The 20,966-nt window shown below is 50.6% G+C and overlaps 1 protein-coding gene across 4 annotated transcripts in view; it reads right to left on the bottom strand.

Annotated features, from left to right (window-relative positions):
- TPD52 (tumor protein D52) overlaps positions 1-20,074 on the bottom strand; it is a 124,263-nt gene extending 104,189 nt beyond the window's left edge. For 3 of the 4 annotated variants that reach the window (XR_007707809.1, XM_050708691.1, XM_050708690.1), the window contains exon 1: positions 19,840-20,074. Coding sequence is in view for 3 of the 4 variants with exons in the window: in XM_050708691.1 (XP_050564648.1) it covers positions 19,840-20,059 (220 nt within the window). In the remaining variant the exon portion in view is untranslated. Of the gene's footprint in view, positions 1-16,920; positions 17,026-19,839 lie in introns of those variants that run through there. The other variant, XM_035546170.2, reaches the window with a different exon arrangement.
- Positions 20,075-20,966: the final 892 nt, after the last annotated feature.

The following is a 20,966-nucleotide window of genomic DNA, read 5'->3' on the forward strand; positions in this document are numbered from 1 at the left end:
CGGCCAGAAATATTGCAAAGTTCACCCAAAAAAGGTCAAAGCTTTGGTCGCGGGCTCTAGTTAAAGCGCCCAGGAAGAGCAGAGAAGCACAACAGAGCCGCAGCAGTCGGGCAGCATCTGTTAACCCAGCACACCGATGCGAAGCGCCGCCAGTGGTGCCCTGCAGCCTCTCCTCGTGCAGCTCAGCAGACGCAGCCTGCGCTCTGTACAACAGCTCAGGAGCCGCTGCGCTAACTGGATTAGACACGAGGACAAGCTATTAGATGCGGCGTACTGGAAAGCTGAATGTTTTCTCTGGACGCCACTCTCCTGACATGGAAAAGCACGAAGGTGAGTTTACCGCCAGCAACTTAACAGCCCCAGAGAATCGCTCGCGGCAAGCTAATCGATGCGAGCTACTCGTAGCTGTCCTAACGTGCTGTTAGAGGAAAAAAATCTTATGATCCATTCATGCCTGCTAACGAGCAGGAATACCATTTCCTGGATGAGGGCACGTATGAGAGTCAACATTTATGTTCCTGTCGCTCACAGGAAACGCCCTGTACTGTTTTTTCAATAGATGGCATGGGGGCGAAACTCAATCTGGGACTCTTCCTGTATCTTTGCTATGCAAAAGTCAGCCTCACATCCCTACCGGCACCTGGCTTGCCGGTCTGAGATTACTAACCCGGCCACCTGCTGCAGCACGGGCACACGCGTGCACCACGCATCCTCACTGCAGCCTGAGAGATGAGTACAGGGCACTGCCCACCGCCGGGACACAACTTCAGCTTACAGGGAAGGTTTGTCGGGTTACAGACCTAAGCCTCCAGGTCAAAGACTGAATTCTTCTTCTACCTGGGCTTATGCACAGCCTCTTTGCTCAGGTTAATTAGCTCAGAGTGGCCACAGGTTGCTATAGCACCTCCCCACCAAGCCACCTAAACAGTTCACAAAGGCGCCTGTGGGTGACAGCGGGAGGCTGATGGGAGCCTCTCCCCCCTCTCGTTCTCCCCCTAGCTGGTTACGGAGGAAGATGTCCCCCCAAACGAGGCTCTTCCTCGGTCACCTCAGCCAGGTCACCTCTAGCCCTCCACGGTCCGAACACTGCTAGACAACAGCAGGAATCAGGATTCCCCTAAGCTATGGGAACAGCTTTGTTCTTTGTTAAGGGCCATCCCACAAACAAAACATGCCACGGCACAACCTGCCTCCCTCCCCACTCTCCAGAGGAATTCAGAGCACATATAGCTGGCTCAAGACAATTTGAGGCTGCAAAGCCATGCCCTATTAGATGTACCTTGCCCTCCTCAATAGATGTTAAAGTCTAAGCACTTACTTGCTCCAGAGACAGGTAGCAGTGGGGTTTTGCTCACTACACGTGAGATTTAAACGGAAGATTTTGCTGTGGATGCTTCTGCTGTTCCACAACTTGTGCTTCTTTGTTATCCTGACACGTCAAGGACAAATAGGTTGGCACTTCAGGCACCTACACCGTGTTAGGAGCTGGTGTTTAGAAGACTGACATGAAGGTAGATTACTTCTGTCAAGGATGCTTGAACCAATTACTGACGAGTTCAAGTGAATATCACATAGTGGCTCAGAAAGGCTCAGCAAGGCATTACCACCACATTTCCCCCCATTAATCACACCATAATCTACTCTGTTAAGGCTTGAGTGTTCGAAGCTTTCCCAGGTAACTATTTAGCATTACCAGGTAGCACAGATTGTGCACATGAGTTGTATGGGAGGGAACCTTCTGCACAGCTAAAAAAGCCATAAAGATTGAGCAAACACCGTTAACCAGACATTTGCCTGCTCATTGTCAGGCACTGGTCTTTCCTCAGGTACCATCTGCTACCCCGCTCTATAGCTGCCTCCCCAGCCTGATGCTGGCCAGCACCGATTTAAATAAAGCAGTGCTGTTAAAGCACTTCTGCCTTGGTGGTAGCTAAGCCGTTAGGGCAGCCTTTCAGAGATGCGGCTTTTCACATGGGAGGTCTCGCAGGAGAACAGTTTATACCCGAAAGAGTTACATCCCCCTTTCTCTAAAGGAAGGAAACCCAGCTACAGTACGACTGAAAGCCATCTCCAGGCTTTGAAGAAGTTAAGTTGCACGCTCAGTAGTGTTTCACACAGAGTGAAATCCAAAATGCAAAGGCTACCACCAGTGCCTTGGGTTTGGAGGAGCACAGAGGCTACTCTAGATCAGGATCCCAACAGTACTGTGGATGAAGCCATGTAAGTAATCAGTCCCCAAAATCTGCGCGTAACCAAATGAGCTCTGCCAGTGCACGGGCACCTGCAGCATCCTGCATTTCCTGTGCAAGCACACAGATGCCAAATGTGCACCAACCACAGCCCATCCTTCAGGCAAGCCTGCCATGACTTCAGCACTTCATTCAGCAAGCAGGAGAGGGTGGGGTGAAGGGACAAAGAGCTCTACCAAAGAATGGAAAAGGGAGTTGGCTTTTGGGGAGCAGAGAAAAAGCGAGTAAGAGTGCAGAAGAGGCTTTCTAGTAACAGCAAACAGGGCAAGGACTTCCAGCTGGGTCGTCCCTCACCCCCAGCTCGCACAGGTTCGTCCCAACCAGGCAGCAACAGTGAGGCTCCTGTCTCCACTCCAACAGAGTTTCACAGGACATCAGCCATCACAAGAGCTAAAAAGCCACTTCAGCATCTTAAGCCAGCGTAGGCTCTGTAGCATCAGTTTGATCTTCAAAGCCTTGCCACCTTACGGACAAGTAAAGCGTTTCAGCGCCTGATCCGAGGCCTTCAGACTGCACTAAGAAGCAAAGATGCGATGCCATGAAGCAATAGGACAATGCCAGACACTCAGCAAGCCTTAAATTGGTGCATTTATGCTCTAATTTCCATGCCGGGCTCTGTCCCCCTTCCTTTAAAAAGGGGAAGTTCTTTCAGCCCACAAGATTTGCTCATGGGGCAAGTGGAGCTGTGGAGATCTAGCAGTTATCGAACAGAAACAGTTCAGGCTTCTACACTCCTGTTAGTAACAGCCAGCAGACCTGGACGTGGAGGTTTAGGTGTCTGCCGTCTTCTAGCAGCATCCAACTCACGGCCACCATCCTCATTCCAATACTTCAGCCTCCCCCCAGGACTTCCTCTAGACCAAATCCGCATGTGACAACACTGCCTAGGAGGGTTCTCTGTATCGAGATAGCTCCTGCAACATTTTCTCACGCTAAACTGTCTTCATTCACCCACATTAAAAAGCAAATCTGTTAGAATGACTAGATCAGAACCTCCCAAGGTGTCTTGTCCTGTAACACGGATGCTTTTGAGATCACGATTACCAGGTTACCGGCACTGCTCCTTTTTTAAGACCAGAGTCTCAGCCTGCAGCATTTCAGACAGCTGAGGCAGCAGTTCTCATCTTTCCTCCTCCCAATCCAATTACAGACTAATTTCCTGACATGTTGCGAAGGATTAGATCCATTGGATCCACGCTCCAGCATATTGTGCAGCTAGACAAGATGATACCATGGTAAGATCCGCAGCCTGTTTACGTCCGATAAGAGCCTTTGCATTCGCACAGCTTCTCCACTACCTTTTGAAGCCATCTCCTCTAGCATTTAAGGTTTTTGTTAGGGAGAAATCCCTGCCTCAACGCAAAGTTCTGTGTCTCAGAGGCCAGAACAATTATGTTTGTCCATTCCAGCAATAACAGGTGAAAAATGTTTCCAGCCCACACCAAGAGCCCAGGCCAAAGGATGCTGTAACCAGCGCCCTGAGCGAGTCACCAGGTAGGCACTGCACGACCTTTGCAGAAGCCAGGCCAAAATGAAAACACAGAGGAACATTTCCAAACAAGATTAACCAAGTCAAAACCCTGCCAGGTAGGTTTTAGAGGAATTTGTGTTTAGTTATTTGATTTCAGCTGCTTATCCCAGCTCCGCTGCCATTCTCTGGAGACTCTGATCCCCCGTTCAGAGACAAACAGGGAAAAATGCGAGAAAAATATTGCTGAGCTGCAGCTAGATGGCAGCTGGAAGAGATTAGGGAGAAAGAAGGCTGTGGTGTGCAACAGCACTGTTTTAAAGTTTGAGCATGTAACTTTGCAATCTAATTAAAAGCTTTACTAGAGTGCGTTTGATTGGAACGACTCCCAGCTTCCCCCAGAAGGCAGCTCTGCTCTTCTGTGCTCTTCGGCCTGCCTCTTCCAGCTGCACACGGGCACTTCTGTCTCTGGAAAGCAGCTCTGGGAAGCCCACCGTGCTAACCTCACGGCATCAGGTCCTACCACAAAACGGTGCTGGAAGTGATAGAAACAAAGCAGACTGAGTTACTGATTAGGTGAGTCATGCGTTATGAAACTTAAAAGGCAGGGCACAAAAAAAGCGACATCTGTAGCCTTAGCCAGACTGTTCAGTAATGCCAGCAAACACTGTCAGCGCTCGAGGTACGGACTAACTCCCACCATGTAGTTACCGAGTTTGCACCTGGATTTGGCACAGCAAAGGGCGTAAACGTGCTATGAGGGACAGAAGCGCAGCAGGCGGCAGTACCAGAAGCACCTCTGCAACCAAGCAGCGCACAACTGGCCACAAAGAGGGCTCACAAGCACTCCGCCAAGCACGGTCACAAGTGAGCTCCTCAGTTCTGAGCTTCGTGTCAAACAGTTTCACACTGCACATCCACAGCTCCAGGCACGGAGACCTTCCCTGGTGGCACCCCACACAGCTCCCACAGCATCCCTGGGGCACTGCTGTAACCAGGTGCAGCTCCCTCGCACGGCCTGACCGCGAGGGTGGCAGGGGAATACTTTCTCTGCTGACCTCCGGGAACGTGCCAGAAGTGCTTGGAGATCCCTGCTGGCAGCCATCGGGTGCGTGCTGTACCGCGGTAGGGAGCTATTTGCTTGGAAGCACCTTCAGACAAGCCAGGTACCTCACAGCGGCAGAGACTTCTGATTTCAGTGAGGAGCCTGCAGACAACAGGTACCTGAGCAGTCTAACCGAGACAGATTCTGGAAAAAGCAGCCTGCATTTACACAAAAAGAGCTGCCTTCCATTCTGTTCACAAAAATGAACGAGCGGGCAGCTTGTTGGGCACGATACCTGATTTCAGACCTTTAACACAGAAGTAGCTCCTGGCCAGCGTGTCAGAAAGCCATTCGCGTCTCCCTGAGCCCCATTCCCCAGCAGGCAAGTGAGCGTCCACCTCTTTGGCAGGAAGAGGGTACTCTTATAACGCAGGAAAGCTGGAAGACAAGTTACCTGTCAGTACCACTATGCTAAAGCTGCCTCGCGCTGTTTGAAGCAGAAGCCTCTCCTCCTTTATCCACTGATTAAACAGAGCCTCAGAAAACCAGACTGAAGCTGAGTTTCTGAGTTCCCATCTCAACTCCAGTTTGTTCTCCACCTACCTCGCTGCAGCGTCCTTTATTCCTCCAGCAACTTCCCCTAGCTCTTGCCATCACGGTCTCCTAGCAGATTGCCTTGGTCCAGACCAAAGCTGGACCAAGAACCTCCAACACACGCCCATCCAGCAGGAGGTGTTAGCACGCCCTTCCAGAGGGCTGCAAAGTCCCTTCCGTGCTGAGGACATGGCCATCGTTAACAACCCAGGCCGAGCTGCCCAGAAACAGTCAGAGCACAGCAACATGCAGGTGGGCTCCTGCAACGGGCAGGCATTTAATGAGCCCTAACAAATCCCACCCTGCCCTCCTCCAGGCTCACGCAGCCACCTGGGTTAAAACATACCCTAACAATATATCCGGAATTCAGCTGAAGGTACTTGAAACAGGACATTGTTGCAAGACCATGACTTAACGCTTGGCTAAAGAGCCTTCCGTGAGGACAAAGAAACAAGACAGGAGACACCACACACCCATGTTGCAGAGTAACCCAGAACCTCTAGAAGCTACAAAAGTGAACAAGAACCCAGGCTTTTATTAGCCTTTCTTCCCAGAGCCCAGGCTTAAGCTCACTGCACACCTCCAATAAATATGTATTAAGACGTGGAAGTGAATTTTAAGATTTACAGCCAAATCTAGCCCTTATTGTACACACTCTCAACAAACTAAAGCTACTCTCAGGTTCCTAGGACATCAGTTACTTTCAAGTGGCTCCCCTTGAGAAGCACAAACCTTTCTAATTTCTCAAGTCTTATGGCTCCTTTCAGTCACACCACGCTCTTGAAGACCACAAAGTTGTTAAAGCGTACATTTTTTGCCAGAACTTCCACACAGAAGTTACTGCTTGCACAGTTAAGCTTCTCTCCTGCTGCACCGTCTCCTTACTCAGTTACCCACTACAAAGATAAATGTTTTGCCAAGTCAGCCAATACGATAGCAAACACCAAGCTGATACACTTCCCCATTGTCTCTTCCCTTCTCAGGCCTTGCCTAACCAAACTTAAGATTTAGATTAGTGCTGTCAAACAAGTGAAATCTAGTTGCTATTATTACTGCATAACGCTTGAAGTTTAATGTCTACAACACACATAACAGCAATCAGCAAGCTGTGTAGAAATTCTATTGACAATTTCGGTGTCAGTTTATCTGAGGTGATACTGTTAAGCACTCTTTTAATTGTAAAACCCCACCTAGCCAGCAGGAGAAGTGCAGTGGTACAATATACCCCATATATCTATCACACACCAACTCCAGGAACCTCCAGGCTTTAAGAACATGCACCAGGTCTCGCCATCTCTGTCACCCAGCAGTCAAATCCCGTCTCCAGCCCAGCAATGCTTTTTGCCACAAACGCTCCAGGGAACCAGCCCTTCCACGAGGTACCTAGAGGCAGACAACGGACACGGAGCCAGTTACCGCAGCTTATCCATGCAGAAGAGCCTGTAGGGAAGCCAAGCCCGTATTATTCATCTACCTTTCTTACCCGGTGCAGAGTTCTGGTGAGCCCACACAAACTTAAGGAAAGAGGAGCTAACACAGGCATGCCAACATCGCCCCACGAGGCTACCAGAACCATCTCCATGCTTTTGCACAGCAGCACCACCGACGCAGCAGTTCCCTGGTCCTGGGCACCTCTCCTTTGAGAGCACAGAGTAAGTTGTGCTTTCTCTCCGCAGCAGCAAACCCGGGACATGACCAACCCCCTTCACAAGTCCCGAATTTTACCTGCCACCCATACAAACACGCAGTGCTTGCAGCGTCCCGCTCCAGCGGGGCTTTGGCTGCCACCTGCCCCCACCGCCACATGGCATGCCCAGCTGGGCAGCAGGGATTCCTGCAGTGCTTCCTAACTGCTTCACAGCAGCAGCTGCTACTGGCAAAGAGACGCTGTGACGTGTTCTGCCACTGCTGCAGACTGGTCAAGATGCGGGGCTCGAGTGTTTCCGCACTGCTCTTAATCTCATTAAAGAGACGAGACGATCCTGCAGCTGTGCGTGCAACAAGCCAGGAGCGATTTGCTAACAAAAACCAGCCAGTGCAGGGGGGTTTGTTTGTGTTAAATATAACGCAGGTAATGCGCCTGCCCGTAAAGTAATACGACCACTGAGGTTGCCATTATGTTAATAAGTATTCTGAGACTTTATCTGATTGATATGTCCTTGAATGACTTTTAATGCTGCTTGAGCTGAGTAAATCCTGTTAAGAGACATTTGCTCTTACTCCAAGTCAGACTAGGACAGTAAATCAAACGGAATGGTTAGCCCACGGAGATGTTGCTGGCACATGAATCAACAGACAGCCATAAAACACCAATCATTCCAACAGCAGAAGGTGGTGAAGAAGAGGGTCACGAAACCTTGTCCAGAGATGATTTCATGCCAAGGGGGGAAAAGCTTTTAAGGATTTCTAGATCCTGGGAGAACTCGAGCATCCCCCCTTCCATCAGATCTGCCTTTGGACAAGACACCACTTTCTGTCTCTGGGTGACATTGCAGGCAATTTATATTTGCCTTTTCACAACCTAAATGGGAAATTCCTTTAGATGAGAAGAGTATTGATCTCAAGCCAAGATTTCCAAGCAGTAGTCGTGTATTTACACATGATAATTCTGTCCCAGTCTACGCCATTTAAAGGCAAGTTTTCCTAAACATCAACATACTTGGATAAGCTGATCTCCAGTATCCTCACGTATATTTCTAAAGGGAAGTAAGTAGAGCAAGTCAAACCATTTATTTTACTGAAACACGAGAGCCTCACAGTATTTGAGCTGGATCTCAACATCAAGGAGCAGTGAAAAGCTTTACTCTTAGGGTTTGCAGTGAAGTCTGCATTTAGCATCACTTCCTATTGCACAAGCTCACCCATCACATGCCCCATTTCACAACTGTAAACATAAAAAACACATCTATTCTGACCCACCCAAAATACGGTCATGCTCCAGTCCACGTAATGAGTTGTCGTCTTAATGGATTAGCCTGGTACACCGTCCAACCTGTATGCTTGAGGAGTGGTCTTGCTAATAATACCCTGCACATCACTGTTACACCAGGTTTGGTAGCTCTGCCATGGGCACAGAAAGTGCTCAGAATCTAGCTAACTATTAATAATGCAACTCACAATTTTTCATTCTGCATTGACAGGTAAAAACTGGGTCCGGGTACTGAAGAGAGGCAAGTTCAAGCACTTGCATATTGTAGAATCACATGGGTTGGAGGGGACCTTTAAGACCACCCAGCTCCAACCCCCTGCCATGGGCAGGGACACCTCCCACCAGACCAGGTTGCCCAAAGCCCCATCCAGCCTGGCCCTGAGCACCTCCAGGGATGGGGCATCCACAGCTTCTGGGCAGCCTCACCACCCTTTGAGTAAAGGATTTCTTCCTTATATCCAATCTTACCCTCTTTTAGTTAAAAGCCACTCCCCCTTGTCCTATCACTGCACCCCTGACACAGAGTCCCTCCCCAGCTTTCCTGCAGGCCCCCTTTAGGCACTGGAAGGCCGCTGTAAGGTCTCCCCAGAGCCTTCTCTTCTCCAGGCTGCACAGCCCCAACTCCCTCAGCCTGTCTTCACAGGAGAGGTGCTCCAGCCCTCTGATCGTCCTCATGGCCCTCGACTGGACTCACTCTAATACTTGTGTCCTTCCTTTGCTCTGAGCCCCAGAGCTGAACGCAGGGCTCCAGGTGGGGCCTCACAAGAGGCAGAGCAGAGGAGGACAATCCCCTCCCTCGCCCTGCTGGCCATGCTGCTTTTGATGCAGCCCAGGACACAGTTGGCTTTCTGGGCTGCAAGCATGCATTGATGAGAAGCTCAACATGAGCCAGCAACCACCAACCCCATGTCCTTCTCCTCAGGGCTGCTCTCAATCTGTTCTCCACCCAGCCTGTATTCGTGTTTGGGATTGTCCCAGCCCAGACGCAGGACCTTGCACTTGGCCTTGCTGAACCTCATGAGGTTCACACAGGCCCACCTCCCAGGCCTGCCCAGGTCCCCGGATGACATCCCTTCCCTCCAGCCCTCAAGGGGCTTGCTCCCAGCTGTCAGTCTGCACACACTGTAGCTGGGGAACTGTGCTACAGCTGCTTGGGGCACCTGAAGAACCAGCCTGGTCTGTTGGCTGTCATAAGCCAGAGGACAAACCCTTGAAGAACAAGAACAAACAGGTACCCGCCAGGCAGGCGCTCAAGTCGTCCTGGAAGAAGAAGAGCCAGGAACTCAGTCCAGGTCACTGTGTTGGGGCTGGCTGTATCGGAGGGGCAGCACCCCAGGCTGTAACAGAGCTCCCGGGAGACCCCTCAGTCCTAGCCCTGAACTCTCCCCACCTTGCTCAAGGCTCCCAGTGTTGTCCAAAGCGATCTTCGGGAGAAAGCTAGAATTCAAGAAACCACCGTGCTGAGAGGTGGGGAGGAAAGTGAGCTAAAATAAGGAGCTTGGCCACAGCGCTGCTGTTTGCCAATCCATTCCCTTCACGTCACCATCCCCAAGCCAGAACCACAGAGCGGGACGCAGGAGGATCTGAAGGAAATACCAAAAGCATCTGCACTGCATTCGGGATATCGAGCCTGAGACAGAAGTCCCGGCTTCCTTGCAGAAAATACACTTTCAAAGAGCAGATCAAGGGTCTATCCTCTTCCTCAAGATCAAATCCCCTCTAAAACAAAGTCGCAGAGCACAACACTGCAATCGGCTCGTGAGGAGATGCAGCGCAGCAGGACAGGTGCTTTAAAAGCTCAAGGCTCAAAGCAGAGCACGCTGCAGTAAAACAGCCTGTCTGTCTTCTGCCACGAGGGTGACATCCGGCAGCAGGGAAGTCGATATTTCAACAAGGCTCCTTCCCCAGCCCTGGGAAGCAGGCTCTCAAAGCTCCTCAGCCCGGCAGCACTCAGCCGCTCGGGGATGATCCTCAGGGACCACCTCGCCCAGGTCTGGGCGGTGCTGCGGAGACAGCAGGTCCTGATCTGCTCCCGCCCACTGAAGCCTGTGTTCAGACAAAGCTCGGCTGTACACAGCTATCAGAGCGCACAGAAGAGCCAGCAGGTTGGTCAACAACAGCTGTTAGTCCGCGGGCAGGGGAATCGTCGTCGCTGCTTTCTCCTTCAGCCTCTTTCTGATGCTCCTGACGACACGGCAAAGCTTTCGAGGTGTGCTCAACTACATCGGGTTACGCCAGCCGTTCAAACACCACGATGTGTTTGGGCTGAGAACAGCTGAGGAGCTGGATGAGTCGGTTTAAATTTTGCTCGGCTTCGGACTCCCGCTATTAGCTTAATTTAAGTACCTTAGAGAAAGTTAAAGCAAAACAGACATGAACAACGCCTCTGAGGCGGAGCTGAAACACGCTGCTGTGCTGTGCTAAATTACAGCTAAGAGGCGTTACCTACAAATTTTCTCTCTCAAGGTTTTCAAGGTTTTTCCTCATGAAGTGAGACCAGCGTGGGCTCTGATCCCAGAGAATCACAGGGGAAGCATCTGACCAAAACACCAAATCCAGCCCGGGTCACATCCCTTTGTGCATCGTTCAGCTTGGAAGGCTCTGACAAAGCTCCACTCCCTCTAGCTGCTACGGAAGGGAAAGCAAAACAGGAAAAGACGTCTGCTTTCTGCCTCTTCTAACCTCTCCCACCACCCACAGCAAGCTGCTCCCCAGCCTCTGTGATCCTGCGGTAGGGTATTGCCACTGCTCCGAGCCGAGACCCCACAGCTATGAGGAAGTCAATCAGCAGAGACCCACAGCGGGACCAAACTGCATTTCAGAGGTAACAGAACACAGAAATTGGAACTAACACACATAAAGGTGCTAAATATAGTGAATTTGAGTGTAACATGGAGCTTGCAGACCAATGAAAGAAAAGGCAAAGGGGTAAAAAGCATGTCAGCAAACACATGAAGAGGATCCTAAAGATCCTAAAGAGATGAAGAAGCCACCAACAGCACATTCCTCCCCAAAAAGGGGTCACAATACTGCCAACTTGCTCTCAACACCCCTGCCACCACCACCGTGACGTTAGCAGCCTTAGAAGGATGAGAATAACACCAGGAGAAGGTGCAGAAACTGCGTGCATGGAAGAATGTTAGCTGTATTACTATCAACGAGACTTCATCTGTGTAAGTAATCTTCCTGCAATAATTCGATCTAAATTAATAATCGTTCTTGAGCTAAAGCTCCGATTACAGTAACGATTCTTGACACTCACACACTACACGCACATGCAAAGCGCCCACGGAGGTTTTAAGCACAGCACACTCGGCTCGAAGCAGAGGGACAGCTCAGAGCCCGCTGCCGGCTGCGGCTCAGCACCTTCCTTCCCACAGAGGAGCTCAGCTGGGCAGGAGTTACTGGAGCACCTCAGGCTCACCAAGGCAGCACACCCGCTGTCGGGGCACTCCGCTGCCTGTCAGCACCCGAGGACACTCGCTGCCTGCTCTCTGGTTCTGCAACGGAGAGATCAGCTGGTGAAACAGGAGAGCTGCACCACTCAGCGACGGCATTCGTACCAGTGCTGGTTTCTGACAGAGAGAGAGAGAGCTTGCTCCCCATCGGAAAGGGGCAGACAACAAGGAAAGGGGCAGACAACAAGGAAAGGGGCAGACAACAGCACAACGTGCCAGCCAGCATGCTCTTCGCTGCATTTCCCCTCTCCGAAGGGCAACCAGCCGCAGCCTCAGGCAGCTGACGGCCACCACTTGTAGCCACAGCTGAGAAGTTCACACGGCCACCTCTACCTCTGCCAGGCACAGATGTTTCCGTAGCAGGGCAGCCACGTTCTACACCAGCGATAGCTCACGTCACACTTTGCTGCCAAGGCTGGCACACAGCTACGTGTCCGTTCAGCTCCCTTAGCCACAGGGAAAGGAAGAAGAAGAGAAATAAAGCGGCAGGAGTGACACTGCACCTGCAGGAGAGAGCCAGATGAGACAGTTACGGGCAGCCTGTCTGCTCCTGCAGACCTTCAGAGGAGAAGACCTGTGCTGGGAAGTGCTGCCTCCACGACAGGTTTTTGATCAAAGGCTCCAGCCTCTCTGGCTAATGCTAATACAAACCCAGATACGAGGGACTCTGAAGACGCTCGCTACCTTTAACAGGAACGTAAGTGGTCCCTCTGCAGCCCTAAATTGAAGCTGACAGAGGAACAATTTTGGCTGAACAACAGCATTTCAATTTAGTGCTTAATCTCACTTAATGCTCGCTTTCCCTTTCAGTCATCCTTTGTTTGACATTTTTCTGCTTACTCACTGCAGGATATTAAAAGGACAAGGGTAAACACCTCCCCTCTTCTGATGCGAGAGCCTCCATATAAAGTGCCCACGTCACCAGGACTCCAGCAGAGCTCACAGTGGAGTTGCCACCAGTCTACCTGCAGGTGAGGTTTCCTTAAAGAAGCAAAAAAACCCCACAACTATCAGACATTTGGTGCACAGGGTTCAACAACCAACACCGTTGTTTCTTCCCCTACTAAGCGAATGGAGTGGTTGTGGGTTTTTTTCACCCTCCTTTTGAGAGCTGGTCATCAAGACCTTGGCTCTCAAGACGACTCCCTGTTTCTGCTGCCATGGAAACATCACTTCTTTTGTACAGCTGACATCCTCCCTCACCTGCACCAGCGTCCAGCGCTCTCTAGAAACAGCAATCCGCACACAACTCACTGATGGTACGTGGTGAATCTCATCCCTTGACTTCACGCAAGGCTTCTTTGTACTGGCTGGGGAGCTCCTTCCCCATGAAAATCATCTGGGCCCCTTCCTGTTAAAAGAGCAAGCAGAGGAAGGGCGGACAGCCCCCAGACCTGCTCGTGAAGCAGCAGAGCGATGGCAGGAGGAAGGAGTCCGCTTCAGCCCTGCGCCGCTGCTCTTGCCAAAAGAGGAACCTGACAGAGGCTTGAGGCAAGGTCATCTGATGATTGCACTCACGGTGAGGGCAGCAAAGAGAGGAGGAAGGAAGGAAGACAACCATGACTAAGGCTTTTTTCCCCCTCTGTCCCCTATGGCCCTTACAGGGCATCTGACAGCGTAAGTCAGCTGTACCACTCTACCACAAGGCACATAAATCAAGCAGAGCAAGGCACTCACCGAATTCACACCACCACAGTCCCGGTTTGTTTTGAACTGGCAGGGCCAGACCGAGCCTCCGAGGTCTCTCGTTGCGTAGATGTGCGTTTTTAGAAGGAGAAAGGGGAGCCCACGGGCTGTTTGGCAGGGCTTTGAGGTGTGGGAAACTGGAAGAGAAGACCTGCTGGAATTTCGCATTGCTGGGATTTTAAAAGCTGCAAGCAGTTACAGCTTAGCCTCACGGATGATCAGAGGAAGCAGACCCTTAAGCTGAGCCTTCCCCACGTCAAGTGGTCCACGAACAGGCTTTTTTCTCGGAGCTGTAGCTGGGTGGAGGGTTTTCCTGACAGGATATGTGCAAGCCACAGCGCGTGCTTTAGGGAAGATGGACAGAAGATCTGTGCACACCACAAGCAACAGCCTCATCACCACCCCACCTGCTCCTCCTCCTGAAAAGGGGGTGATTACAAATGACAACTTCCCGTTACCCTCCAACTCCCAAATCTTTGGCCTAGCAAGAACAGCTGATGCTGCTCCAGCCACCCACGCTGTGCCAAAACACAGGCAGCTGCACATGTCAGCTGCTGAAGGGCCCCTCCGACGCCGTGCACTGATCCCCAGCAGCTCAGCGCCTCATCCAGGCACCCGCTGAGGAGGAAAGGACAGAAACATCGTTAAGTAATTCATGTAACAACACCCAGGACCCTCAGTGCAGGTCAGAACAAGACTTCCCCCTCCCAGAGATTTCAGGCAGATCTGCTCCTGTTCGAGGGACCCACTGATCTAACAGGTCTTCTATTTCTCCCTCCTTCATCCTGAGGGCACTGCTACAGATGCTCAGCTCTGTGAGCTAGCTCCTCCTTTGCAGTTCTGACAACAGCTGTCTTATTTACTTATAAAGCGTTTGATTTTTTACAACAGCACATTAAGAAAAATCTTACCGCCAGCCCTGCAAGTACTTTGTGATAAAGAAAGCAAACAAAGCAGAAGAAAGAGGTGCTCCTTTGTTCGGTTGGACAATGAGGTAAGCTTTGTCCTACTGCCAGCAAAGAGTTCCCTTGACATATAAGGAACGTTAAAGTCCACTTTATCAGCCCCAGAAATGCAAGTCAAGGCTCTAGGAAAAGAAAGACTTACACGCTCTTAAAAAATCCCATGCAGTATTTCAGGACTCCTAAGTCCCCCACGAACAGGACATTTTGAAAGGCACTGGTATATGCAAGTGAAGAGCTGCTGAACATACAACCACCTTATATCACAAAAATCACAATTTCTGTATCGCCAGATCATGGTTTGTGCTGTGTGCGGTCACTGGACTGCTCAGAAGCAGTCTCCTCATTCAGAGCACCACAATGTGCTGCTTCTGTACTGCTGGGGCTGCTCCATCCCTGTTTCCCAGTGGTGCATGGGACCTGCACTAACGGTATCAGGGGCAAGCCACAGAGATACTCTTTTGCAAGCAAAACCAAGTACATTTTATTTTTTTTTTTTTTATTAAAAAAGGACCACGCAACTTCAGTTAGTAGCCCATTCAGCAACTTAGCCCACACAAAGACAGGATTTTTATGCATGGCACCTCGACACAAAGCAATAGAAGAAGGGTCTCCTCAGCTCAGAATACTACATCCCTTCAGCCTGAACTGGCAGCACTGCTTTGGTGCCTGTAATCACAGAGCAAGAGACTCCAAGCACTCAAAGCCCCAGCTTTCCAGAGTGATTGGCAAAGGAGTGTGCACTGAGCATCATTTAAAGGAATGCCAAACATCCCTTCGCTGAAAATGAAGCCTCTCCAACTGACAAAAAAATAAAAAAAAAATCACTCAGTGATTCTGCTGCTGCTGGTCATAGGCTAGTACCTTCCTTTCCACTCTTCTCCAACATAAGGGCTCAGTGCACAAGCTAAGCAGAGACTGCTTCTTGACACATACAGATGGTGGGTGGGAGGGGAAACACATGCAGTTTTAAACTCATTTCTGGTTAACAGAAGCAACCCAGGATGTTCACACCAGCCCCAGGGACAGGACTTGACAGCCTGGGGTTTAGCAAAATGCATGTCATTGGTGAGTAACGCTGCATCATCAGATGGGATTTCCAGTACAAGCACTCCAGTTTGCCAGAGAAAAGCCTCTGAGGGCTAGCCAGCAGCATGCTACAAGCCACAAACTGAACAGGCACAAGTGCGTTGCCTTCTGTAGGTTTTTCTCCCTGTACCTGCAGGTCTTCACCTTGCCTGAAAGACAAAATAGCATACTCACCCCCTAAAGTGAAGGTAGCAGAGGAGGGTGTTATACTATGCAAGCTTCATGGCAATCAGTTTCGTCACACCAGATACACTGCTTTGTTACGCAGTCTGGGGTGCAGCACCCTCCTTATTCAGAGCTGGATTTCAAGCAAAAATGAGTTCAGTAACAGGACAAGCCTCCAGGAAGAGCCAGCACTGTCACTAGAGCTCTTGAGGAAAGCTCAATATTTAGCTTTTTCCCCTAGAAGCTGTCCAAGTCTCTGTAAGTGCAATAACTAAACCTGAGAAAGCTTCAGGACAATCACTGAAATCTGTGTTAACATACATGCAATTGGAATTAGATTCAGATCAACACTTACACTGCTTCCTGGCTGAATGGCTCTGTTTGCCAGTCCCCAAGAACACGGCTTTGAGGTGGGGTTTAAGCACATACTAAAGATCGGTGCAGGACTCGGGAACAGTTAGAAGAACCTCCCTGAGGAAAGCTTCAGCCCCTTACACGTTACCTTCTGCTCCAGGAAAGCCAGCTCACCCCTCTCTCTCTATGCCAAGTAATCAGCCATTCCTCATTTACAAGCACACAGCAGCGGCCTGAAAACATCAGAACAGGCTCGGACCGATCAAGGCCGGTGCCCGAGTCCCTCACCCGGCAGGACAAGCGGCTCGGCCACGCAGCGGGTGGCTGTGCTCGCCACGAGCGTGTCCAGCTCCTCAGGATGAAAAATGAGTGGCACGGTCCCAAGGGCACGGACACCCCAGGCAGCACAATCACCTTGCTCTAACGAAGCTGGGCACTGACCCGTGTCTGTGCTGGCCCAGTGGGAAGGGGCTGGGCACAACGTGGTGTATGTACATCCTACCAGTCCGCGCGTACCTCTGCGGGGGAAGCTTTCGGGTCCAGACCCGCACACAGGCTGGCACCCCGGGACACACCACCTATGTCCTCGGGAGCTCGCTTTGCTTGTTAAAAATCAAACTATTAGGAAGGTTTTACGGACCTTCCCCACACTAACGGCGACCCACAGGGGCAGCAGCCCCTCGGGGGCAGGCAGCTCCCCGCTGGGGCCCGGCACAAGCCGGGCACCGCGGTCCCTTTCCCCCCGCTGCCCCCGGGGGGGTGCCGGCCCCAGCGGGACGTGGCAGCCGCCGGCCGGGCGCCTCCCTCCCCACCTCCGGTTCCGCGTTTCCCCGGCCGGCGGCCGCCCCCCCATAAAAAATAACCAGCCCCGCTCCCCCGGGGGTTTAACCGGGCGAGGGGCAGCGCCCTGCCCGGCCCTACCTGGCTCCCTGCGGGGCTCCATGGCGGCCCGGCTCCGCCGCTCCCCGCTGCCGGTGCCGCGGAGGCGCCGCCCGCGCTGCCAGGCGGGGCGGGACGCGTCAGGGCCGGCCCCGCGCAGGTGAGGGCGGCCCCAAGCCGCCGCTGGGAGCAGGCCCTGAGGGGAAAAGAGCCGCGATCAGCGCCTGGGAGCGGGCTGTAGAGGTTAAGCAGGGGCAGCGCGGGGGTTCCGGGGACACGGGCGCCGCTCGCAGCCCGGGGGTGCCGGCGGGACGCGGCCCCGGGGCCTCCGGATGGGGGCTGGGGGCGCCATTTTATGGCCCCGCCGCTGCCCCCGGCACACAGCCACGCTTAGCGAAGGCTTCAGCTGAAATAAGGCTTCAGAGACCTCAGCCACGCTTCGGAGAGACTCAGATCTTCACAGTGAACACATACGGGGTCAGTTCTTCACATCCCTTAGCATTTTTAATCCAGCACTGGGAGCCTAAAGGCTGGATTTACTGGCTTGTCAAACCCAGCCCAAGTTCCTCCAGCCGCAAATCCTTTTCCCTTCATTCAAGTCCTTATATAGGATTTTTCTCCCCAGTGTGGTGTCTCGCTGTCTGTACGTACTTCCACACCTTGGCTGGTATGCATGTAATGCAACACCAGGACTTCTGTTCCTTGACATAACTTTACACAGGGTAACAGGGCAAGAAAAACTTGCTCTCTAACACCATTAGCATGAACAGGCTTCATGAGCATCGTAACTGAACATAGCGCCTTGTGCTGCTGTGGAAGCTGCCGTCCTCGGTGCTTCCACCTTCTATTTATAATACATTTGCCAGCAAAGCATAGGCACACTCACAGATAACACCACGTTACTGAAATTAAGCTGTAATTTTGTTTTAGCTTCAGAGATTCCCCCGTGAGACTTGCTAGCACTTAAAAACAGGCAAGCAAGTGCCTTGTGGCTACGTTATAGAGAATTAAACAGCTGAAGAGAAAACAGACCACCAACTGTCCTACCTACAATCTGAGCTCTTCCTACTAATATAACATCAAGCACAGCGAGTTTTCATTATGTAGTCTCACAAGTCAACTGCTTTAAGAGACTATCAAGAATATTAAGCTACCGAATACATCTCTTGCTGCACCCTTTTCAAATCCCTGGCCTTGACATCGATGGATGTGTTTGTTCAAAAGATCGATGTGTGCAGAGAATGAGCAGCAAGGCATGCATGGCATGGCTCTTTCTGAATAGCCAAATTGTCACTGACAGGCAGTATGCACAGTCACATGGTGAAGCAGAGCACAATAGAGAGTCAGGAGGTGCCAATTCAGGGATGTCCTTGCTTCAGATAACAAACAACAGCATCAAATCCAGGTATTTTTCAGCCTATGAGGCCGCTGAGGACACAAGCTTTTGCTGGGTAAAGGAGCACTAGCTTAAATTCTAGGTTATGCACAGCTGAAGCACGAGGCATTTACAGTGGTGCCATAAAGGACAGCAAGTAGATAAAATGAGAACACAGGGATGTATTCTTACCTCATAGCACAGCAATTCAGACATATATGATTCTCACCAGAACAAGGTGATCCTGCACATCTCAGTTATGACTGTTTCAAAAAAAGCCAGATACTTGAAAACGTATTTTTCCCCCCTAAAAAAAATATATTTTTCCATGGTACTCCATGTGAAGCCCTGAGCTTCCCCACTGATCAGCTGCTATTTCCTATTGAGCTGTAGTCACAGTGAAAGACCACCAACAGCACTACAATTTGCATCCCTTTAAGTACAGCTGCTTTACTCTGGCAGCGCTGAAGCATCTGCCAGGAGCCAACCTGCAGAGCAGGGAAGCTGTCAGCGTTTCTCCGCTGCTTTAGCGGCCAGGATTATTTAGCCAACACATCCCAAAGTGCAAAAGCTAGTAGTGAGGACAGCAGTACTAACCCGAGAGATGACTCTGTGCCCTTGGTACAGCTTGCAGGAGTCACTGGCACTCCATCAGTGTCTCACCCACGGCTGTCACAATGAAGAAAACCCTCTGCGGCTTAGGTGCAGCTCTAATGTGTGCAGTCCCACAGCAATTTTGAGGAACTACAAGTTCAGAAATCCCTGCTTTCCAGCTCACCCTGCAATTTGGTTTCCTTAGCAGCTGCAGGCCATTCAAAGTGAAGATAGGGCTACCTGTAGGGTATTGGCCAAATCGAATTCCCATCTGTCTTTTCCAGAAGGGTTTTAGTTGCAAAAAAGACGCTCAAAAGCCACAGGCCATCTCCAAAGACAATGACATATTCCTTTTTACACAGTGAGGAGACTGAATCATTGTAACAAGCATCTGTAAGTAGCACCTATTAAATAGATCAGTATGATTTTGCCTAAAGGCAAAGTTACAATCACAGGTTATAAACACAAACTCAGAAGAGAAGACTGGGCCTGCCCTGAAGGCTTTATTGTCTTTATGAAGAAGGACAAGACAGAAAGGCAGTGGGACCAGCAGCACGCTGAGCTACTGTGCTTTGTGCAGTGACTTCTCATTCCTCCAGGTGGTTATAAAAGTACCAAATACACACACATATATAAGGCCAGCCTGGAACTATCCATTTAAATATGGGATTTCAAAATTCTTTGTCCTGAGTAGGATAGCGCCCGTCCCATGCAAGTGTTGCTTGCATGGGAATGCAAGTAGAGTGCCAGAGGCAGCTCCTGTGGCAGCTGTACGCTGGGTTTCATTGCACAGCCACAGAACTGGGGCAACAAACAGGCTGCACCACCTGCTGTGGAGTCAGATCCCAGCTTTAATATTCCCCCTAGATCAGATGTTATCACAAGTAACAGGCAAAGCAGCCAGAAGTAAAGGTCAAGGTTTTAGAGAATTAATGCTTCCATGTTCATTCACGGATCCAGACTTAAGACAAGCAATTATTTTTCAGACTCACTCTGCACTTTGTCTCCTCCGCTGTAGTCACAGATGCAATTACCTCCAGAGAACCCATCTTCCTGCGTACAAAGAGCTGAGTCCAGTGATGAGCTGTACTCGTTCAGGGAGGCTGTTATGCTCGTGTACAGCCATAAACAGACACGGTTGTGCAACTCAGTGCTGAGCTGGCCACGGCTACTGAGAGGGCTAACGCATTTTAGACCTATGTCTGTGGACATAGTTGGGCAACGCAGCGCAGCAAGTCATCTGCTGCAGCTTGCAGAGTTCACATGACACCTTCGGTTGCCAGACTGAGAGTTCGGTGCCAGTTAGAGGGACCCACGAAAGCTCCTCAAACCACACAGGACACCTAGCCTAAGCAATGGAAAGTGCTAGAGAGCTGTCCTGAATGCCTTTTCTTTCCAAGGCTATGTACTTCACTTGGCACCAGAAGAGCCCTCCGTTCATTCAGAGCCTTGAGTCATCCGCTGGAAGCAATCTGTCTTAAGGAACACGTCCAATGTTTTTATTTCCAAACGCAGCAGAAGAGCACAGTCAGCTTGGCTCCTTTGTAAGGCAATGTCTACAAGGATTTAAATGACCTAAACCACAGGATTTTGTTAACCTAACTGAAAAGGGGAGACAAGTGCATACTGAACCATCAGTATCATGGGCAAATCAAAACTAGATACTCAATGAACGTGTACTTGCCATATCCTAGGTGGTTATCCCCTGTTATTAAGGGTAGGAAAAACAGACAAGCAAGTAAATAGGCTTTTTTTTTTTTTTTGGCCTGGTTTATCAGACATACCCTGAAAGCACTTACTACATCAAAGTCCTGGCAACCAACGAGGGCCATACATTGGGACAGAAATCCTGTGCAGTATGTCCCACCTGAGGCAGTGTTAGAAATCCTCAAAAGCAGAATTCCACCTTGCCAGTTAGCTTTACCATCAAAAATAGACACTTCACATGCAAGTGCCTTTTCAGGGTCAGGTAGCAGCTGGCTAGCAAGTAAGAGAATCTATACTTTCAACTTGTCCTGCTGAAACCCTTTAGTAAAAAATTAATCTTTCACACCTTTAAGTGTCTACAGATCGACTTAAGGATCATATCTACATGTACATACCGGGGTAGATAAGCAGG

This window comes from Cygnus atratus, chromosome 2, assembly GCF_013377495.2.
Source record: "Cygnus atratus isolate AKBS03 ecotype Queensland, Australia chromosome 2, CAtr_DNAZoo_HiC_assembly, whole genome shotgun sequence".
Classification (NCBI taxonomy): domain Eukaryota; kingdom Metazoa; phylum Chordata; class Aves; order Anseriformes; family Anatidae; genus Cygnus; species Cygnus atratus.